General features: G+C 43.6%; 1 protein-coding gene across 6 annotated transcripts in view; it reads right to left on the bottom strand.

The window, feature by feature from the left end:
* Positions 1 to 18,622, bottom strand: part of Rere (arginine-glutamic acid dipeptide repeats) — a 376,646-nt gene that overhangs the window by 123,461 nt on the left and 234,563 nt on the right. Inside the window, exon 1 of one of the 6 annotated variants that reach the window (XM_036177348.1) lies at positions 16,728 to 16,967. The exons of the other annotated variants lie outside the window; for them this stretch is intronic. Within the exon in view, the coding sequence (XP_036033241.1) occupies positions 16,728 to 16,753 (26 nt within the window). The 5' untranslated portion in view covers positions 16,754 to 16,967. Of the gene's footprint in view, positions 1 to 16,727; positions 16,968 to 18,622 lie in introns of those variants that run through there. 6 annotated transcript variants of the gene reach the window in all.

The following is an 18,622-nucleotide window of genomic DNA, read 5'->3' as shown; positions in this document are numbered from 1 at the left end:
GGCTCAGCAGTTAAGAGCACTGGCTGCTCTTCCAGAGGTCCTGAGTTCAATTCTCAGCACTCACATGACAGCTCACAACTATCTATAATGGGATCTGATGCCCTCTTCTGGTGAAAAGATATGTACATGCAGACAGTGTCCACATATATACTAAGTAGCACTCATGAGGCAGAGGCAGGCGGATCTCTGTGAGTTCGAGGCCAGCCTGGGCTACCAAGTGAATCCTAGGAAAGGCGAGGGGAAAAAAAAAAAAAAGCTACACAGAGAAACCCTGTCTTGAAAAAAAAAAAAAATTCTGAAAAGAAAAGAATATGCTAAGTGCAAGCGTTTCTTAGGAGCCTAAGTAAATTAGAACACTCTGGTGTAGTTTGGTTTTCAAGATGCTAAGTGCTGTAGAATAATCCTCTTGTACACTGTAAAGATTTGTCACTGCAATTGGTTTAATAAAATGCTGAATGGCCAGTAGCCAGGCAGAAAGTATAGGCCGGGTGGGCAAACTGAGAATGCTGGAAGAGGAAGGGTAGAGTCAGGAGTTACCAGCCAGACGCAGAGGAAGCAAGATGAGAATATCATACTGAGAAGTGGTACCAAGCCATGTGGTTAAACATAGATGAAAATTACTGTGGTGATATTTTATTTGTGCTGAAATGTGATATTTTATTTGTATGTTAATAAAGCTTGCAGGTTGGGGATTTAGCACAGTGGTAGTGGTAGAGTGCTTGCCTAGCAAGCGCAAGGCCATGGGTTCGGTCCTCAGCTCCGGGAAACAAACAAACAAACAAACAAAGTCTTTGGTCCTTAGCTCCGGGAAATGAAAGAAGGGAGGGAGGGAGGGAGGAAGGAAGGAAGGAAGGAAGGAAGGAAGGAAGGAAGGAAGGAAGGAAGGAAGGAAGGAAGATAGTTTGCCTGGAGATCAGAGGTCACAGCCAGGCTAGAAACAGAAGTCAGGCAGTGGTAGCACATGCCCTTAATCTGATCACATGGCAGGCAGAGTCTCTGTGTGTTCAAGGACACAGACAAGTGTGGTGACACATGCCTTTAATCCCAGTACCAACCACAGAGACCTGGAAGTCTGTATAGACAGGCAATGACGAGGAAGTGATGTGGCTGGGCTTAGAGCCAATGAGAAGGCAGAACAGGAAGACAATAAGGTGCATGTTAAGACAGGGAGAGGCTCTCTGGGAAGCTATGGCAAAGTGGTGAGCTAAGGTTAGTTGGCAGCTATTGCTCTGATCTCTATGGCTTGCACCCCTGTATTTGGTTATGTGTTTCTTATTTAATAAGACTGTTTAGAAATTCATCTACAAATTTTAGTGTAAGAGCTACTTAGTAATAAGCCCGAGCTACCAGCCAAGCATTTATAAGTAATATTAAGCCTCCAATTCAATTATTTGGGAAGCAGCTGATGGGTATTTGGGAAGTGCTGTCAGGACATAAACATCCACCTACAACTAAGGATGAAACCATGGCCCCATGCATGCTAGGAATGCATTCTACTACTGAACTCCCCCCCCACACACACATATACACAAACAATCTGTGTTAAAGTTTATACCAAGGAAGACTAGTAAGAAGGTAAGTAGGATATGAAACACAAATTAAAATCAAAAAAGAACTTTCTTGAAAACTTATTTTAAAATGTCTTTATTTAAAAATGAAATTATTTAGAACTATATGTAATGCTAAAAAAGTAACAGTGTTAGCCTACAACATCTATGAAATGCAGAATGTATTCTAATTATTAGAAAGACAATTATCAGACTGTCTTTATTTCTATAGGGCAGGCCAGCCTTGAACCTGCTATAGTCAAAGACCACCTTAAACTTCTGGTTCTCCTGCTTCCACCTCTCAGGTATTGGAATTATACACAGTGCACGTACCAAATCTAGTCTGTATGCTGCTAGGGACAGAATCCAGGGCTTTGTGCAGGTGAGATAAGCACTCTAGAAACTGAGCTAAAGTCCTAAGAAGTTGAAAGCAACATGTCCCACTACAAAATGCATTTGATAGAAAACTCTAAGACAATAAACTAGAGATGAGGATCTCAGAAACTGCTTACTAACTAAGAGCACTTGGTACTCTTGAAGAGACCCTAAGTTCAGTTACCAGCACTGGCCTCAGAAGTCCAGTGTGGTGATATATGCCTGTGATCTTACTTACTCAGGAGAAGCAGGCAGATATCTGTGAGTTCAAGGCTTCCACAGCTTGCATAGAGACCCTATCTCAAAAGAACAACAGCTTTCCAGGACTGAGCCAACAGAGAGCAGAGAGGGCTCCTGCCCTCCCCCAGACCTCTTGGTCTGAGTAGGGCACAATCAACCACAAGCTGATCTGCACCAGGCAGTTGTGCAACATCGTGTCAGTTCTGCCTGTGGTTTCTAAGTCCGGGCATGTGAGAGAGGAGAAGCAGCAGCGCTCTGCAGCAACCAAAGCTGTGAGTTAGCCTGCCCCAACATCCACCTAATCTACGAGCTGTTAGAGCACGAGAAGCGGATGTGTAAGGACTAGGTCCTTAATACCTCATCAGCCTGCGACAGTGTCCCAGCCTAAAAAGCAGGTGGGCCCTCTGGGCGTTCCTTTTTCTCTTTCTGGTCTCTTCCCTCTGTGCGGTCTCTCGGTCTCTCGGTCTCTCTGTCTCTCTCTCTTCCTCCTTCCCTCCCTCCCTCCAAAGCTCTAGAATAATAACTATAGCTCGTGACTTTCCTCCAGCATGCTTCTCCATCGGCATGGCCACTGTGGGCGGCAGCCAGCCAAGAGAAGCGCCGATTTAACCAACATTTGGTGCCATTCAGACTCAGATACACCAACCGAAGACCTGCTGACTGCTGGTGCTTGCCGCCTCCTCCCCCATCCAGCGAGACCATGAGACCGTAAGCAAGTGCACGTCCCTCGCCTCCACTGGATCCCTATACAGCTGCCACTATTATTCTTGACAGTGAGTCTGCCATTCTCACTGCTGTAGTATGAGCTATATTCTTTGCGACACCCAAGGTGTTGTCCTTGGGTTGTGCTGGCAACAGCAGGCACATTTTTGCTCCTGATGAGGAGAAAATGTTGTCTCGGGTCTACCGGGTAGACCAACTGCATCGTGTCTGCAGTCCTTCCCATCCCTTGATGAAGAGGATGGTGAACTTGAGCTGATTCTTAGATATGGCTCCACTCTTGGGGACACCCAAGATTGAGGTCTGATCCCGGTTTGTTATTTTAATTTTTTATTTTTCTCTCGACTACAGCCATGAGACAAAGAGGTGGATACATTTACCACCTACATTGGTGGATATGGGCGGGGCACCGGTAAACCGGGCCGAATAACAGAGTCGCAGGAATTTCACCAAGCGAACAGGCAAATAAGAGTTACTTTATCCCCAAGCTTTCTGCTAAAGCTCTAAACCTTTCTCCTTCCCCACTTCTGCGTCTGCCACGTGCAACCTTTTCTGTCTGACTTCCTCAGGCAGTGGGCGGGCTCAAATGGGCAGGCTTGGGCAGCTTCTAAGACTCTCACCCTAACTCACCTTAACTCCACCCACTCATTTTCAACTGCCTTAAGAAACACAAACAGGTGTGAAAGCAGCTAAGATCCACAGAATTAAGTTTACAGTAGTCAGGATGAATCCTAAGCCCAAAAATCAGCTTATAGCTTAGACAAGTCTTCCAAAAGGATCGGTTTACAGTCTGCCTACTGGCAGATCTTCCAAAAGCCATCCTAAAGCCACCAATGATCAGAAAGAAAAAAAAAATTCAGGACACTGAGTAAAATCAGTCTCTTGTTCACCAGACACCCCTCCTCAACTAAAACTTAAGCATCTGTAGAGCAAGGCTCCTGACCCCACGGGCAAAAGAGTCATCTGTGGCATTTAAGGTGTGCCAGGGAAGAGATAAAAGCTCAAAAACAAAATTGCCAAGTGCTGGCACTCGCTGATCCCCGAAAGCTGTTGGGTCCCTGTTTTAAGTGAGAAAAAGGCCACGGGCTAGTGAATGCCCTGCCAGGCCATCAACAGCCTTGTTAAAAGTGCCGCCTAGAAAGACAACCAGTCAGCTGACTGCCCCAGGCACCAAGACGCATGGGTACACTAAGCTAAGACCTACAACAGACCTAGGCTTGGCTACAGACACAGCAGGGAACCCAGAACGCAGCAGGGAAGCGATTTGTTTCTTCCCTTCTGGACACCAGAGCCACTGACTCAGTCCAAGGAGTTTTAGGATGTCACTCCACCTTTCTATTGTAGGGTACAGAGGACAGCCTTACTTACCTCACCAGATTTAATTGCACTTTCAGAGTTACATAATGAAAAAAGATTTCCAACTAAGGTAAGAGCTCATTGTCTCACTTTAAAGTTACTGCCTATGTTTCTCATGTGCATATAGACAGGGCCATGATCTTTACCTTGTCCTTAATTCAAAAAAAAAAAAAAAAAAAAAAAAAAAAAAAAAAAATTCCCATGTACCACAAGCTTTTCTCATTCCAGTTCCCTGTTCTAACTCACTGTTCAGCTAATGACCCAAAAGGCCCTACAAAAAGACTTTAATGTAAACATCTATTACTGTGAGATGCTTTTAACAATTGATCATCTGTCTCCTGGATGCTGAACTAGTAAAGGAAGCAGATGCTTTAAAATAATCTGTCTCTGATAAAGCTTAACATGTTTCAAATTCCATCTGGACAGGCTAGATCTACCAACATAAAATAATAATGATTGTTTTCTCTCTAAGCTTTTCTATGTCACCAGCATCTTGTCAAACAGAAAGTTCCCAGCCACAGCCAAGAGAGATACAAGTCTCCAGAGCAAACAGATGACAGACAGCATCTTGCAACGCCTGTCTACCTCAGAACACTCCACTTCTCCATTCCCCCAAGAGCCAACCCATGTCCAAAAGTCAGCTGGAAGCAGTTTTTGAGAGGAACAATGCCTCTATTCCCATCTACCTGCTTTTTTATATATATATAGTAAGTGAAAGTCTGGGATGTAAGGACTGTGTCCTTAATTATGTCATCAGCCTGCAACGGTGTCCCAGCCTAAAAAGCGGGCTGGCCCTCTATGCATTCCTTTTTCTTTCTGGTCTCTTCCCTCCATGCAGTCTCTCTGTTTCTCTGGTCCTTTCCCCATCTCTCTCTCTCTCTCTCTCTCTCTCTCCCTCTCCCTCTCCCTCTCCCTCTCCCTCCCTCCCTCCCTCTCCCCCTCTCTCCCAATAAAGCGCTAGAAAGGTAACTATGGCTTGTGACTTTCCTCCAGCATGTTCCTCTGTCGGCATGGCCGCTGCAGGCAGCGGCCAGCCAAGAGCAGCACCAATTTAACCAACAGGATTACCCTATAGATCCAAAACAGCAGGATCTCCAAAACACAGGACAACAGGATATCCAAGAGGAGCCCCAGTGAGAAGCCATAACCAGAGGTGTAGCAGAAACCAGAGTCAGAGCAAGACTCATTGCAATGAACACTTGTAAGTAAAGATGAATGGACGAAAGGGTAAAACTGTGACTCAGTGCGCCACATTAGAGCTTCCACAAAGAGATTTTTCTCCCTTTCTTTTTGTTTTGGTTATTCGTGTTTTGGTTCTTGTATTTTTTTTTTTTTTTTTTTTTTGCCAGAGCTTAGGACCGAACCCAGGAACTTGCACTTGCTAGGCAAGCACTCTACCACTGAGCTAAATCCGCAACCCCTTTCAAATTTTTTAAAAAAATTTGTTTACTATGTATACAGTGTTCTGCCTACATGTAAGCTTGAAGGCCGGAAGAGGGCAGCAGATCTCATTACAGATGGTTGTGAGCCACCATGTGGTTGCTGGGAATTGAACTCAGGACCTCTGGAAGAGCAGCAGTGCTCTTAACCTCTGAGCCATCTCTCCAGCCTGGTTCTTGTAAATTTTGTTTTACTAGAGAGGGGTATTGCAAGAGCGGTAAGCAGATTTGAGGCGGTGGGGAGATAAATGGGATCGGAACCCAAGATGTGAAATCCACAAAGGATCAATAAAAGTTAAAAGAATAAGAATAATAAAAAAGAACAGCAGCAACAACAACAAAAAAAAAACAACAGTGAAAATAAAGTCATCATTGTTCTAGGATTGCCTAATAATACCATACAACTGGGTTCTCCTATCTGTTTCTATAGTAACTTTGTTGCACTCTGTTGTTCCAATTTTTTGTTGTTGTTTTTGTTTTACAAAACAGGGTTTCTCTGTGTAGCTTTGGAGCATATCCTGGATCTCACTCTGTAGCCCAAACTGGCCTTGAACTCACAGAGACCAGCCTGGCTCTGCCTCCTGAGTGCTGGGATTATCTAGCGGGGCGCAAGAATATATCATAGAGATTCAGCTGTGTATTAAAGCTGAACTTTGACCGGCCAAGGGTCTGTCAAAAGGCAAGCCATTTATTATGAATATTTGGTGTTACCTAGCCTATTTCATCTTTCTTCTGCTAAGAAATCCTTGCATGCCCAGACCAATTGGTAAACAGTTCAGCTGCCCTGACCTGCTGAACCTACTAAGTTACTAACTGTACTGCTTAGCTTAGGAGACAAGCTGGCAGGAGACACCTAGCTTTGTTTCCTGTGCTAATGAAGCTCAGACCATCCCCTGGCTTTGAGGAGGTCTAGTGGTTCTCCAGAGCACTTTGAGTACAAAAGATGTTTTTACACATCAAGGTGAGAGATAAAACAACATTCCTGAGAAGGCTGGGAACCATGTGCCCAAGGAAAGAAAAGGTAGGTATTTTAGGTAGAAGGGGAACAGCAAAGAGAAGAGAAAAGAGAATGGAAGAACTAGAAGGGTAAGAACTTGAGAGGAACAAACTGAGATGGGGAAGAACTAGACTGAAGTGCTAGAAGAGAGTCCTAGAGGAACGAGATGGGCGATGAGGAAGAGCCAGATGGGGAAGAACAAGATGAGGAAGAGCCAGGTGAGAAGGAGAGATGGGAGAGGAGCTGATAGGGGAAAGAACTAGATGGATGAGAACCCAGAAGGGGCAGAACTAGACGAAGGAATTAAGATAGAACCTAGAGGGGACAGTAGATAAATATACAGAAAAATCAGACAAAAAAAGGAGCTAGACATGAGAGCATAATAGAAGCTGTGTAGAGAGAGAACTATCACAGAATAATAAAGTGTATGAACTGAGGAATTTCGTTTCCATAGATTCATTTCTTTTCTTCAAAGATTAATTATTAGCTGGTTGTAGATTCTTCCTGGACCCTGGGAGGGGACTATAGAGGGGCTGGACCCCCATATTCCCCGATAGGATTAAAGGTGTGTGCCACCACTGCCTGGCTGTTCCAGTTGTTTTTTTTTTTAAACTAGACTCAAACCCAAATGGCTCCAGATTCCATATCTTTCTGTTGACTATACATGAAAATCTGGGGTTTTCTGTTTTTGTTTTTAAAGATTCATTTATTTATTATGTATACAGCATGTATGGCTGAAGGCCAGAAGAGGGCACCAGATCTCATTACAGATAGTTGTGAGCCACCATGTGGTTGCTGGGAATTGAACTCAGGACCTCTGGAAGAGCAGCCAGTGCTCTTAACCTCTGAACCATCTCTCCAGCCCCCCAGTAATTTTTAAATTGAAGAAAATCCAGCCCCACACAGCTCTGTGACTGGAGAGGCAGAAGTATTTTAATAGCTATTTTGTTCTATCTTATTTGTTGCTTTTGTGGCAGAGTCCCAATACTTAGCCTGGCCTCAAACTCATGACCCCCTGGGAGTCACTATCACAGGTGTGCATGCACGCACTGGTGCGGGCACATAATATGGAAATGCTCTGTAGTGTCTTTGTAACATCCTCTGAGCTACAGATTTTTTTTTGTTGGTTGGTTTGTTTGTTTGTTAGTTTTTGTGTTTTCAAGACAGAATTTTTCTGTGTATCCTTAGCTGCCCTGGAACTCACTCTGCAAACCAAGTTGGCCTTGAACTCAGAGATCCACCTGTCTCTGCCTCCTGAGTACTGAAACTAAAGGCTTGGGCCACTACCACTCAGCAGGAGCTAATGTTTTATAAAAAGTCAACAGATGTGTTATAATTAAGGCTGAAAATTGGAAGAAAAGTCAGATGTACACCTTTAATCCCTGCACTTGAGATGCAGAGACAGGCAGATCTCTGAGTTGGAGACCAGTCTGGTCTACACAGGGTTCCAGGACAGCCAAGGTTATACAGAGAAACACTGTGTCAGAAAATGCCAAAACAAACAAAAGAATCAACTCCAAGTCATCTAACTTAAAATAGTGGCAAGAAACCCCAGAACAAAGTGTGTATGAGTGTGTGAGTGTGAGTGTGTGTGTGTGGGGGGTGAGTCTTCCTATGCAGTCCATACTGGACTCAAACTCACAATCCTCTCTGCCTTTACCTTCTCAGTACCAGGATCATAGGCCAACTCCATTATACCCTCCGACTTCTTCCACTTCTCTCTATTTCCTATGGATCTTTGCGATTTGAAACACTGAAATACTGTGGATCCAGCTGAATATGTAAAAGTGTGCTTACTTTTTAAAAAAGCTATCACCACTGGGCCGTGGTGGTGCACGCCTTTAATACCAGCACTCAGGAGGCAGAGACAGGAGAATCTTTGTGAGTTCGAGGCCAGCCTGGTCTACAGAATGAGTTCCAGGAAAGGTGCAAAGCTACACAGAGAAACACTGGGGGGTGGGTGGTGGGTGGGGGGTGTGTGTGTGGTGGCTATCAATGTCCTTCCTAGCACAGAGAATTTCACTGTATAGCTAATATAAATTACTTATTTTGAAAAATAGCTGACTCTCAACCTCTATTATTCTACAAGTCTTTGGTTGAGATATGAAAAAATGGTTGGAGAAGCCAAATTACAACAAGGATGGTAAGTCATTGTGTTTATTTCTTTAGTATCAAAAAAAAAAAATCATTGGATATGAAATCTGATACAAAAGAAACTGATGTAACAAAGCAGTATCCATAGCAACTACAACTTAATATTTCAGCCCTCTTCACTTCAGCTGCATTGGATTAAATAAAATGACAAGACATTCCCTTTAAAAAGTAACCTGTTACCATGGAAACAGTTTAGTCTAAGAAGTAAATAGGGAGTGGACAGAAAGAAGCAGGAAGCTTGCATCTGAATTTCAAAACAGGAGAAGTATCTTTTCCAGAAAGTGGGAAGGTGAAGAGAATTTCTTCTGAAGGACTGGTCATTTGGTCCCAGGGGTCTGCCTACCCTAGGGCTGGCCTGAGAATGTGAGACAGTCACTTCATTATGCCAAAGAAAGGGAATGTGGAGGGGAGCAGCACCGTGGATATTGACTGCAGAGCACCAAGTACATGACTCCAGAAACAAAGTGACTTGATTCCAACTTTAACTCTCGGTGTAATTTTGATGTAATCTCTGAGTCCTCAGCTCATAATGGCCAATAACGCAGCAAAGAGACTGTGGAAGTAAGAGAACAGCTATGGAATGAACAAGACACAGGCCTGTTGCCGTCACTGCTATTCTTAGCTCTAGGTGATGACAATCAGTCAGAACAGGACGAGTCTGCACACCTCACCTTCACCCTGTATCTGCCATGACTTTTGTGAAAAAATACACCACAAAATGGCTGTCATGCTCTCGAGAGCAAAAACATCGTGAAGATAGGAACCAAGGCTGCTTTTAGATCCCCACTATGCCCAAGAGCACATTTTATAGCTTTAACTAGCATGTAGTTAGGGTGCAAAGTAAAAGACTTCATGGGATGTCTCTGCCATGTCTATCCAGTACCTCAATCACATTCTCCCTCACATTCTGTCTTCCTGAACAGTCTACCTAACACTTTCATTTTCATCTATGAGAGACATTTTTCAGAATCTTTTTTTTTTTTAACTGAAAAGATAATCTTGCAGTTCTATCAATTTCATTTGGTACTTCTTTATAATTGAACAACTCTCCATTGTATACATACAGCACATTGTCTTTATCTATTTATATATGGATAAGCACCTAGTTATGTCCATAACTGGCTACTGTGAATAGTAGTGGAATACATGGATAGAGACTATCTCTAAGGTGCTGACTTAGATTCCTCTGTTACATGCCTAGGAGTGGTAAGCAGATTAACATAGCAGCTCCACTTTTTGTTTTCTTGAGAAACCCTGTAACTTATCTCTATAGTAGCTACACTATTTTATATTACTACAGTGTGTAAGTGTTCTTTTCTGTCCACTTCTCCTTCAAAGTCATTCTGGTTTGTTATTCTCTCAGTTTTTGTTTTTGTTTTTTAATGTACTTGTGAACCTGCACACACTGTATGCTCCTGCACACACTGAGTGCAATGCCTACAGTAACCACAGAGGGTGTTCAGATTCTCTGGAGCTGGAGTTATAGGGAATTGTGAGTCAAGGAACATAGATACTGGGAATCAAAGTTCAGTCCTCTGACAGAGCAATAATCACTGAGTCTTCTCTCCAGCCCCGTTTCTTTTCTTTAGAGTTATTTTATGTGTATGAGTGTTTTGCTTATATGTATGTATATACATCATGCACACTCCTGGTGCTCATAGAGGTCAGAAAAGGGCATTAAATCCCCTGGGACTGGGATTATGGTTGGTAGTAAAGCACCATGTGGGTGTTGGGAACTAAACACCAGGTCCTCTAGAAGAGTACAAGTGCTCTTAACCACCGCACTATTCCTCCAGCCCCTTCCCCTACTGCAACCCATTCCCTAATTTGCTTTTTTAAAAAATGTTATTTATTTTTATTTTATGTGTATCAGTGTTTGCATGCATATCTGTGTGAGAGTGTCAGATCTTGGAGTTATAGACAGTTGTCAGCTGCCTTATGGGTTCTGGGAATTGAACCCAGGTCCTCTGGAAGAGGTAGTCTGTGCTGCTAACCACTGAGCCATCTCTCCAGCCCCCTAATTTGTTTTCTGAATGAGACAGTCTCTGACTGAGGTGAGACAGAATCTCAATGCAGTTTTGATTTGCATTCCCCTGGTGTCTAAAAACGTTGGAAATTAATATATTTTGAGTGAATGCTAATATTCTAAATCAACTGTATCTTAGCTACAACTAGCAATTAAGAGCTTTATTCCAAAATAATAGTCACTGGTATCCTCCCAGCAAAGTTAATCTGAAAAGAGGTTTGATAAACTAACAGGAATAAAATTTAGCTTTCATTAAAAAAACAATCAAATGAGAAAATTAATCAGTAAGAGAATGAGTGGATGGTTCACACTCACAGGCCTGGAGCTAGAGTCACAGTATGAGGGCCTTGGATAAACCTCCTAAGAAGCCTGGCCACAAGCCCACAGCTCTGCAGAAGACGGTAAGGCCTGAGGAAAGAAACCCACTCTCTTGGGAAGTCACAGCAGTTAATCACAGAAGCAGTTCTCCCACAGGCTTTTCCAAAATAGAATCCAGTGTCCAGAAATAAGGAAGATTCAGCTGAGGAGCAACAAGACTGTCTGTCTACCCTGGTAAGAACCATAACCCCAGCCTTTCACTCCAAACAACTTCAGAGCAGAGAAACAGTTTAAAACTGTGTTGCAATTGGGGTAGGGGCATAAGGCTGAAACCCTAGCACTAGGGGTTGAGCCCAAGGATGGAGGAGTTGGAAAGCTAAATGGATTGATTATAAAGGAAGGGAAAAAGGAAGATCTACTTAATATTTATGAGAAAGACTGGGTGGACAGCAGATGAGAGGGAGCTACTTTCAAGTGCAATGACAGCCTTGTTCGTTGTCTGCATTTCTTTACCCACTATTCAGTGATCTGCATAGGGTACTGCACAATGACATCCAACTCTGTCCCATTTCAGGCCCCCCTGGACTTTACTGCCTGCATTTGCTGCACAAATGAAATAGCTTAACAACCATAGCATAACAACAAAAGTGCATGAGCTGGGTGGCAGTAGCGCTTGCCTTTAATCCCAGCACTCGGGAGGCAGAGCCAGGTGGATCTCTAAGAGTTCAAGGCCAGCCTGGTCTACAGAGTGAGATCCAGGACAGACACCAAAACAACACAGAGAAACCCTGTCTGGAAACCCTCCCCGACAAAAGGGGGGACATATACACATATACGCATACCAAGCTTTAGCAAACAAATGGTGGTGGTGGTGGTTGTTTTGGAGACAAGGTTTCTCTCTATAACAGCCCTGGCTGTCCTCAAACTCACAGAGATTAGCCTTGCTTCTGCCCCCTAAATGCTGGGATTAAAGGGGTGTGTCACCACTGCCTGGCTATGAATTATCTTTTAAAAACCCCATCATGAAGAAAAACATAACAGCTGCCCTCCAGAATTGAGTTGGTCTCCTGAGCAAAGACAGGACTTTCTAGGAACTGAAATCACACTACATATGCCTACAGAGAGAAATCACAGAACTGGTAAGCAGGACTATAACACATTTCCAAGGTCTCAATGGGAAGAGTCTGAAATACTTTAAAGACAAAGCCATCTTCTAATTCTTCTTTATTATAGTGCTGTGAATTTGCTGGGCAAAGAGGCCAATTATCTGCCTTGTATGTGTAACTATACTGGATAGTGTTAAGAATGGAAACACCGGGGTTGGGGATTTAGCTCAGTGGTAGAGTGCTCACCTAGCAAGCGCAAGGCCCTGGGTTCAATCCCCAGCTGAAAAAAAAAAAAAAAAAAAAAAAAAAGAATGGAAACACCAGGGGCTGGAGAGATGGCTCACCGGTTAAACACACAGGTGCTCTTCCAGAGGACCAGGGTTCAATTCCCAGAACCCACATGACAGCTTACAACTGTCTATAACTCCAGTTTCAGGTGATTTGACACCTTCACACCAATGCACATAAAAAAAAAAAAAAAAAAAAAAAGGAAACACCAAATGTTACCATATATATAAAAGGAGACCATCTTTAAAAACACAATTTGTGAGTTCAAGGCCAGCCTGGTCTATAAAGTGAGTTCCAGGACAGCCAGGGCTACACACAGAGAAGCTCTGTCTCGAAAAAACTAACTAAATGAATGAATAAATAAACATAAAGAAAAAAGAATAAAATAAAAACACAATTTCGGGGGCTGGAGAGATGGCTAAGAGTTAAAGGTACTAGCTGCTCTTTCAGTGACCCCTGTTCAATTCTTAGGACCCATGGTGGCTCGTAACTGTCCGTAATTCCAATCCCAGAGGATCAAATGCCCTCTTCTGGTGATTTTGGGCAGCACCAGGCAAGCATGAGGTATGCAGAGTAAGATAAGTAAAAACAAACTTTCAGGACCTAGAAAGGTAGTATGATATATGCCTATAATCCCAGCTACTAGGAGGCTGAGACTGCGGGAATACAAGTTTGAGGGCAGTCCAGGTAACTTAGTGAGATCCTGTCTCAAAACACAAAGAAGACAGAGTATACAGCTTAGTGGTAGAGCACTTTACTAACAACTAGGGGTCAGATTGTGGGGTCAACCCTCACAACAGGGGGGGAAAGTTTTTTCAAGAGGAATAAAGATAAACACTGAAAACTCGAGAAGGTGGCAGATTAGTCAAGTGTGGACAGCTGGTTACAAAGAACCTTCATTCCCAAGGCAATTGTTAATGCTATTTTGCTACTAAGAGAAACATACCTGCAAGAAACTAGCCAAGGACTTAGAACTATGACAACTCAACAGACATTTTCCTACCGTTCTCACCAGCCATACAAGAGGCGGAGCTCTTCCCATGTGGAATCCCAACACCACCTGGCTCCAGAGCTAGCCATTTCTTTTACTCCTGACATAAGGATGGTACTGAACATAAGTTTTATTTTGTGGTTTTGGGTTTTGTTTTGTTTTCCCCCGAAAATGGGCCTCAGTATATAGCCTTGGCTGGCTTCACACTCACAGAGATCCACCTGCCTCTGCCTTTAGAGTGCTGGGATTAAAGGCCTGTGCCTCTACAGCCATCTGAACATAGTGATGTCAAAGATCCATTTGTGTTGGACAAAGTGGTGCACACCTGCAGTCCCAGCACTTGAATGCCAAAGGCAGGTAGGTCTGTGAGTTCTAGGTCAGACATGGCTACACAATGAGCCCCTGTCTCAGCCTCTCCGTTTCCCCCAACAACAACAACAAAAAAAACCCAAAACGATCTATCTGCCAGGTCCTACATTAGGAACAGAGGTTATAAGAATAGGTGTGACCCTGTCCAACAGGGAAGACAATCACATCAATATAAATAAATATATATTTTAAAGAATGTTACCAGAAATTATCTCCAGCCTAGCTGAATTAAATAACAGTTCACCTTAGAGTCAGAGCATCACAGTGCACACAAAATATAAAAGGTAAGTTTTCTTTCAGAATTATTTTAAACATATATAATCAAGCACCTGTGGCATCTGGATCAGAAACTTTATGATACAGAAGATCATCAACTCTGTGTACTTCTTCAGAAGACTCATGAGTACATGCTTTCAAAGTTGTCCTTTAGCTAGTGTTTCCTGCCTTCTCCCATCCTGTCCACATCTACCACAAGGTTAGGACAAATGTGTCTTTGGTAGGAGGGACTGTGGCTCAGTAAGGACAAAAAGCAAAGTGGAAAGGAAAAGGGAACTTAGAAGAAAGAAAGGATCAGGAACCCATGACACTAGAGAATGAACAGCATGGTGGACACTGAGCGTGAGGCAGATCAGAGCTGCCTCAACGGGGAACACACCAGGAAGATGTGAGAAGCAGGCGGTATGAAGAAGCGGCATGAGTGACACACGGGAGCTTCTCTCAGAGCCCACTCAGGGTTCTACCTCAGTGGACAATGAGGTGGTCAGAAGCAGGATAGCAGGTCTGACAACCTTCTGTGTTCCCCAGTGGAGCAAGTGAGGGATGAGCCATAAGGAAACTGGCTAGTGTTTTCTATGCTAAACCTGCACAAAGGCCTTCACTAACCAGGAGTGACTGCAGTGCTAGCCTTCACCTTCTCCTTCTCCACCACCAGATAGGCCCCAAAGCCCTGGACAGGAGGTAGCAGTTCAGAAGCAACTCTCCAAAAATATTCTCTAGACAGGAGAATAAAGAACAGATGCATACATAAAGGAAGCAGTGTTGCTGACTTTATTGCACGTGAAGCACAGAGAAAGAAAATCAACTCTTCCACGAACTCCAAATCTTCACCAGCAAGGCAGGTGGCTATACCAAAGCACCATGAAAGCACGGCTATACCAAGACAAACCAGCCAAATGAATCGTAGACCCTCACCCCAATTCTTTTTTTTTTTTTTTTAACTAAAAAAGAAGAGGATGTAAAGACCTTTCAACAGAAAAATCAATATTCTCCCAAATACTCAAACATATGGTCTTGTTTCAGAAGCAAGCACTCTGGGAAATACTGGGTATTACCTTCAAACTTGTAAACACACTGTTCAAATATACATTGTCAAAGTAGAAAGTGGCCATCACAGGAATGGGAATCAGACACAGAAATATCAACAAAGACTAACCCTGCTTCAGTCCTCTAAACAGTATCGCTTTGGTTCTAATTCTAAAATTCAGCCTGCTGTAGGAATATTTTAAATGTTAGCACTGCTAAAACCCTGCCCCAGTCAGAGGCCTCTTCTGACTAGAGTTGATCACACGAAGCTCTACATCTTACATCCACCATGTTTCCAGTTGAGCATTTACAAAAGCCTCCCGCCTTGGTATCCATACACAGTGAAGTTCTCCCTCACCTGGGTGCACAGTCTACCTTAGGGCCTTTCTGCAGTCCTCACAACCGCGCAGAGCCGGACTGCTGTTTTTAAACTGTTCCCAACCCTATGGGGAAAGGGGGAGAGGAAATGAGAAGCAACTAGCAATCCCAAACTTCTCTAACTCCCTGTTTGAGTAAGAATTCCATTGTACAAAATCTGCTTATCCTGACTGGCTCCCTAGAAAACCACAGTGATGGCTATCTGCCTGGGCTCTCTACAAACAGTAGGTACAAAAAGCACAACTTCACCTGGATAGAAAGGGCTACTTAGTAGTCAGACATCAAGACACAGGCACCAAATGTGACCTTGTCTGCCGCCTTTGGTACCAAATCCTTTCCACTCTCCTACTGAACTTAATTCATGCAAAATATACACATACCACAAAACTAAATCAAACATACAATAAATAAAAGTACATGAATCTGAATTTTAACATAGATGTCACTGTGTTTAGTCTCACAAAGCTGGAAAGAAACTCCAAACAGAAGGCTTTGCTCCCTCAGAGAAACAGAAAAACTGATGTGCCATGACAGCTCCTTTTGAAAAACCCACTTGAAGATGCTACAGTTGCAATTGCACCCACAGCTATTCCCTCATGTGTCACCTCACAAGAATTATAATTTGCTCTAGCAAACAGGCTCTCAATCAAAATAAGTTCCACCCACCTTCAAAGCAACCAATAGCTGCCCACCTACCACCCTTCCTAAAACAGCCAAACAGACTAGCTCTGTGGCACGGCAATCCCTACAAGGCACCTAGGCAATGAGGCAGCCTGCAGGTTTGTTCTGCAGGTTTTGAAGCCAGACAAGCTCTACCAAATGCATTGGGCAAACTCAGGCTAAAATCACACCGAAGAGAAGAGGAGGTGAGGGAACAGGGAAGAGGACACAGACCGACTCACAAAGCTTCACAGTCTACATCTGCTTAATTCATATCTCTGGGTAGACCCCACGCACAGCTCTGATTTTATGCTTCACAATGCCACCTCTGCGCGGCCAGCTGGCTGAATCAAAGGTTCTGGAACATGCACTGTGAACAGCGAGATGATTCACAAACATCTTCAGAAGGAGCTCGAGCAGCAAAGCCAATGTCTCCGAGAGGCCAGGGGAAGATCGCCTACCTGCAGGGACTGAATGGATCATCCATGACTAAAGAGGCTCTGGTGAGTCTAGCTGGATTCCTGTACCTCTACTTACTGATAAAACTCTGCCTTTTCTACTCTAAGAACTCAAAATGGAGGCACATGCAGGCTGAGAGCCCTCACAGAGCTCTCACTGAGCTTGTGCTATGACCTCAGCCTTCACGCAGAACGCAGAAACTTCCCTCACACTGACAGGACTGAGCATGTGCTATGACCCTCCCTCATCCACACACTGTCTCTCCACACCGCAATCAATCTCAACCCTGCTGTTTCCGTAAATAAAGCCCAGCCAACAGACTCCTAAGCTTCTCCCAGCACACCAAGCTAGTGTGCAGGGAAGTGGGGCCTTAGAAAGGGGATTCCAGACAGCCAACACTGAAGAACTCTATAAGCCAAGCCAGGGAGAGGCGTCTGTCCACAGGAGACAACACCAAGTTTTCTTTTGTCTTTTCTAGTTTTAAGTAGATTATGTTTTTAAGTAACCATTTTTTTCCAAAAAAGAACAAAAATGAAAAACCAGACATGAATGATTGCACCTGGGACTAAACACAGAAACACAGCAGCACACTTAAGCACAGCAGCAGGGCTTACAGGAAGCAACTAAACCATTTTTTTTTTCCTGACAAAAAGACCAAACAAGCAAGGTAGCCACTTTATGTGCAGCCAGTGAAGACAGATGGCACCAGGCCCAACACATAAAAGAATCCCATGCTTAATGCCAAGAGCTCCAAACTGCAAGTGCAAAATCACCTTTCCTCAGGTAATCAATAGGAGCTCAGTCAGGTTTTGAAAACTGGAATTCTAACAATAAAAACAGCTAGAAGGTTCAAATCAAGGACTTGGGGGGGGAGTATAACTCAGAGGTAGAGTACTCAACCAGCATGAACCATAATGGTGGGCTAACACCCATCCCCAACATAAAGCAAATGTGCATTCTTTTGCCCCCCACAACGAAAGACCATCCACTATAAACACCTCAGCATCCAGAAAACCACATTCCATATTCCGTTTCAATTCTCTTAGCCAAACCCTCACAGCACTATCCAAGAAACTAAATCTATTAAAAGTTAATTCTGAAAGACTTCTAAAGCCATGTAAATAAGGTTACCTTATAGCAATACGGAGCACCAAAGTACTTACTCACACTGCCTACAGACTAGCCAAGGGAGTTTCTGATAAAACCCTGCAAAACAAATCCATCTTCTCATCCAGCGTTCATCTCCCACAAAGGGCAAAGGAGTTGTATGTCAAGTAAGAAACAGCTGACATGTAGGTTATTCCCACCTACGAATCAAATGGTGGCTTTTACATCACCTAGTTATAATTAAAAAAAAAAAAAAAAAAAAAGATCACAAGATCCCACAAAACACGAAAGACAGGATTGGGAAGAGGGCAGGACCAACTGCTTCTGCTCAGAAGTACTCTTAGTGACCTAGAGACTCTCATGCAGTGCTCTACTGGCAGTCTCATGTGCAGGGCACTGTCTATGCTATGAAACAAAGCACATTCTAAGATGAGGAATCTACACAGTCAGCTGCAGAAAACATATCTACAACATACCAGAAATGCCAATGGCTGAGGATCCGACTCAACTGATAAAAGTGTTTGCCCAACATTCACAAAGCTCTGAGTCTGAGCTCAGTACTGAGCCAGACATATGCTAGTGATCACAGCAGGGGAGGTGGGAGGGAGACTCAAGGTTCAAGGCCACTCTCAGCTGGGTAAAAGGTCTTCAGTTCAGAGACAGAAGAAAGGACGGAGAACAAGAAGAATGCACGTATGCAACCAGATACATCCCAACAAATGAAAACAGGGTGGCAGGCTGGAAGAACATTCCCAGGACTGCTGCAGCTCACATGCCCCGAGACCTGCTT

The sequence above is a fragment of the Onychomys torridus genome, chromosome 2, assembly GCF_903995425.1.
Source record: "Onychomys torridus chromosome 2, mOncTor1.1, whole genome shotgun sequence".
Lineage (NCBI taxonomy): Eukaryota > Metazoa > Chordata > Mammalia > Rodentia > Cricetidae > Onychomys > Onychomys torridus.
This window is presented reverse-complemented; position numbering and strand designations above follow the sequence as displayed.